Source organism: Perkinsus marinus (assembly GCF_000006405.1).
Source record: "Perkinsus marinus ATCC 50983 genomic scaffold scf_1104296935302, whole genome shotgun sequence".
NCBI classification, from domain to species: domain Eukaryota; phylum Perkinsozoa; order Perkinsida; family Perkinsidae; genus Perkinsus; species Perkinsus marinus.
The window spans coordinates 282,368-284,589 of record NW_003214508.1 but is presented as its reverse complement, the minus strand read 5'-3'; the positions used below and the strand labels follow the sequence as shown (position 1 = coordinate 284,589).

General features: G+C 53.8%; 1 protein-coding gene across 1 annotated transcript in view; it reads right to left on the bottom strand.

The window, feature by feature from the left end:
• Window positions 1-181: 181 nt before the first annotated feature.
• Window positions 182-2,222, bottom strand: part of Pmar_PMAR003359 (hypothetical protein) — a gene marked incomplete at both ends in the record, with an annotated part of 12,254 nt that continues 10,213 nt past the window's right edge. Inside the window, 4 exons of the mRNA XM_002784060.1 lie at window positions 182-395; window positions 448-664; window positions 713-975; window positions 1,025-2,194. Of these exons, the coding sequence (XP_002784106.1) occupies window positions 182-395; window positions 448-664; window positions 713-975; window positions 1,025-2,194 (1,864 nt within the window). The remainder of the gene's footprint in view (window positions 396-447; window positions 665-712; window positions 976-1,024; window positions 2,195-2,222) is intronic.

Here is a 2,222-nt window from a genome sequence, read left to right as displayed (position 1 = left end):
GGAGGGCTAGTAGGGTAGACAAGGGGGCTCATAAGAGTGGGGAGGATAAAAGCTCTACGGCTAGTGTCCGCCAGCCAGAGTGAACAACCCCAACAGTTGCTGATCTGTCCAATAGAGAAATATAGGGTGGTGGAATGGTACAGCATTATATATGAATTTACGTCTGAATGATGAAGCATCATCATAACCAAGGCAGCCAGTCGTAGCTAGCGACAGCGGCAATGTCATCACCACTGCGTGCCCTCTCGATGAGCTCTGTCACATGGTGAGCATAGGTTCTAATATCACCACCTGGTTGAGCGATGAAGTCCAGCCTCTGTCCAACAAGGCCGATACGACGTTCGATCTCGTTCGTGAGGTCAGTATTAGAGAGGGAACGAGGCGAAGCTGAGGTGCTGATGAAAGGAATGAAGTTCATTGAAAGCATCCTCATGCAGCCAATCTCACCTTGTCAACTGTGAGCGTAGCTCTAGCCGGACCAAATCGAGGAATACCTGCTTATAGTCTACTAAGGCTTCGGCCATGGCAACCATAACAGCCGGCATCACAATGGACCAGTTGCGATCCCCTAGGAGCTCACAAAGACCTCGAGTGAAGCGGAAAGGTATGGGGTGCAGCCCGCTGCCTATCTCCCAGCTCTTCACAGAGGACACTGGCATCGACCCTAATCGACGAGGACGTTTCTTATCAAAATACCAATAGGAGCACTCACCCGGTAGAGTAGTGGAAAAGACACATCCGTCCGGATGGCAACGCATGGGGTCAGTCCCCAATATGAAGCCAATAACGGATACCAGGCCAAGTTGGCTGGCCAGCTCCGCTGATAACCTGGATGCCGCCGCATGGCTAGCACCACCAGCCAGACCGTATGCTGCTCGACAACCACGGACAATACACTCCCTCAATACTGTAGCCGGTATAGCAGGGAGCTCAGAGGGAGCCACGCTGCTCTGTGAGGTTATGAGGGTGTAGGACCTGATCAAGGAGAAGAGGTGACCAACGAGCAACTCGACGCAAGGCTTACCTTGCCCCTTGCATGGTACTGGAGTCCCTCCGACTACACTGGGCGATGAGGCTATCGATGTCTACGATCTCCACAAGGCTCTGCTGTATACTAGTGTACCACCCCGTTGCACAAGTTGACTCTTCCAACCAGCAGTCCTTCGATGGAAGTGGTATAACATCCACACAGTGGAGTCGGGCCAACTTGGGGCTATAAACCTTCGGGTTATTGGACTTCTGTAAGAAGCCATTAAGAGCTCCCACGAACTGTCCCGGCCCGCCACTCAGCCTGGGCGCAAGAGAATCCTGACCGCCGCCGCCACCGCCGCCGCGACGATCCGTTCTAGCAAGCCAGTAATATCGACGCCCATTACTGGCAATTATAGTGATCTGGCCAACCTTAGGGCTCAGTGGGCTTCTGCCAGACCCGGCAGGGGTTACATATTCCACATTCCGCAGCACCCCACTCATTGATAAAAAAGCACGGCTTTCCGTGAGGGCCATGCCCGGACCAGACAGAAGGGCTCTATTCTGGCACATTGTTAGCCATGGGACTTCCAGCTTGGGACGAAGATGAGAGGTCCTCAGTGCTTCAAACTGAGAGATAGAGTGCCGATCCTCTTGCTGATATTGATCACATTTGGCCAAGATCTCAGTGCAGAATGATTCCAGCCTTTCGAAAGTGGCCAAGTCCGTGCCCTCCACCGTTACACGAGCCGCCTTGGCCAAAGCCACGAGCTTATCAGTCGATGGCAATGGGCTCGTGGGACGCCTCCTCATAGTAGACAACACCTCGGCAGCCTCAGCAGCAGCCTGCTCCACAGGATGAGGAGCCATGCATTCCAATAGAGCCTCTGAGAACTCGATGCACTCAGGGGCGATGCGTTCAACAGTTTGGATCATCTCCTGACAAACGGCATGGGCCCTGGCACTCTTAGGATCATCCAGATTCTCCGTTTGGGCCGATAAAGCTGCCGCACGATAGTAGACTCTCTGAGGGTACTCCTCCGCCAGAGCTAGTAGCAGCTTCTTGGCACAACACCCGGCCTCAGCTTCAGAGCCGTGAACGAGTAACTCCAGTAGCATGGGCAACCACCTCAGCCACACTGCCAAAGGGACCTCAGTAGCGTAGTTAACGAAGGCATCCACGACCGGATCGTCCTCGGATCTATCCATCAAGTCTCGCAGTATCCTGGGTATGGACATGTACCCGAGACTAG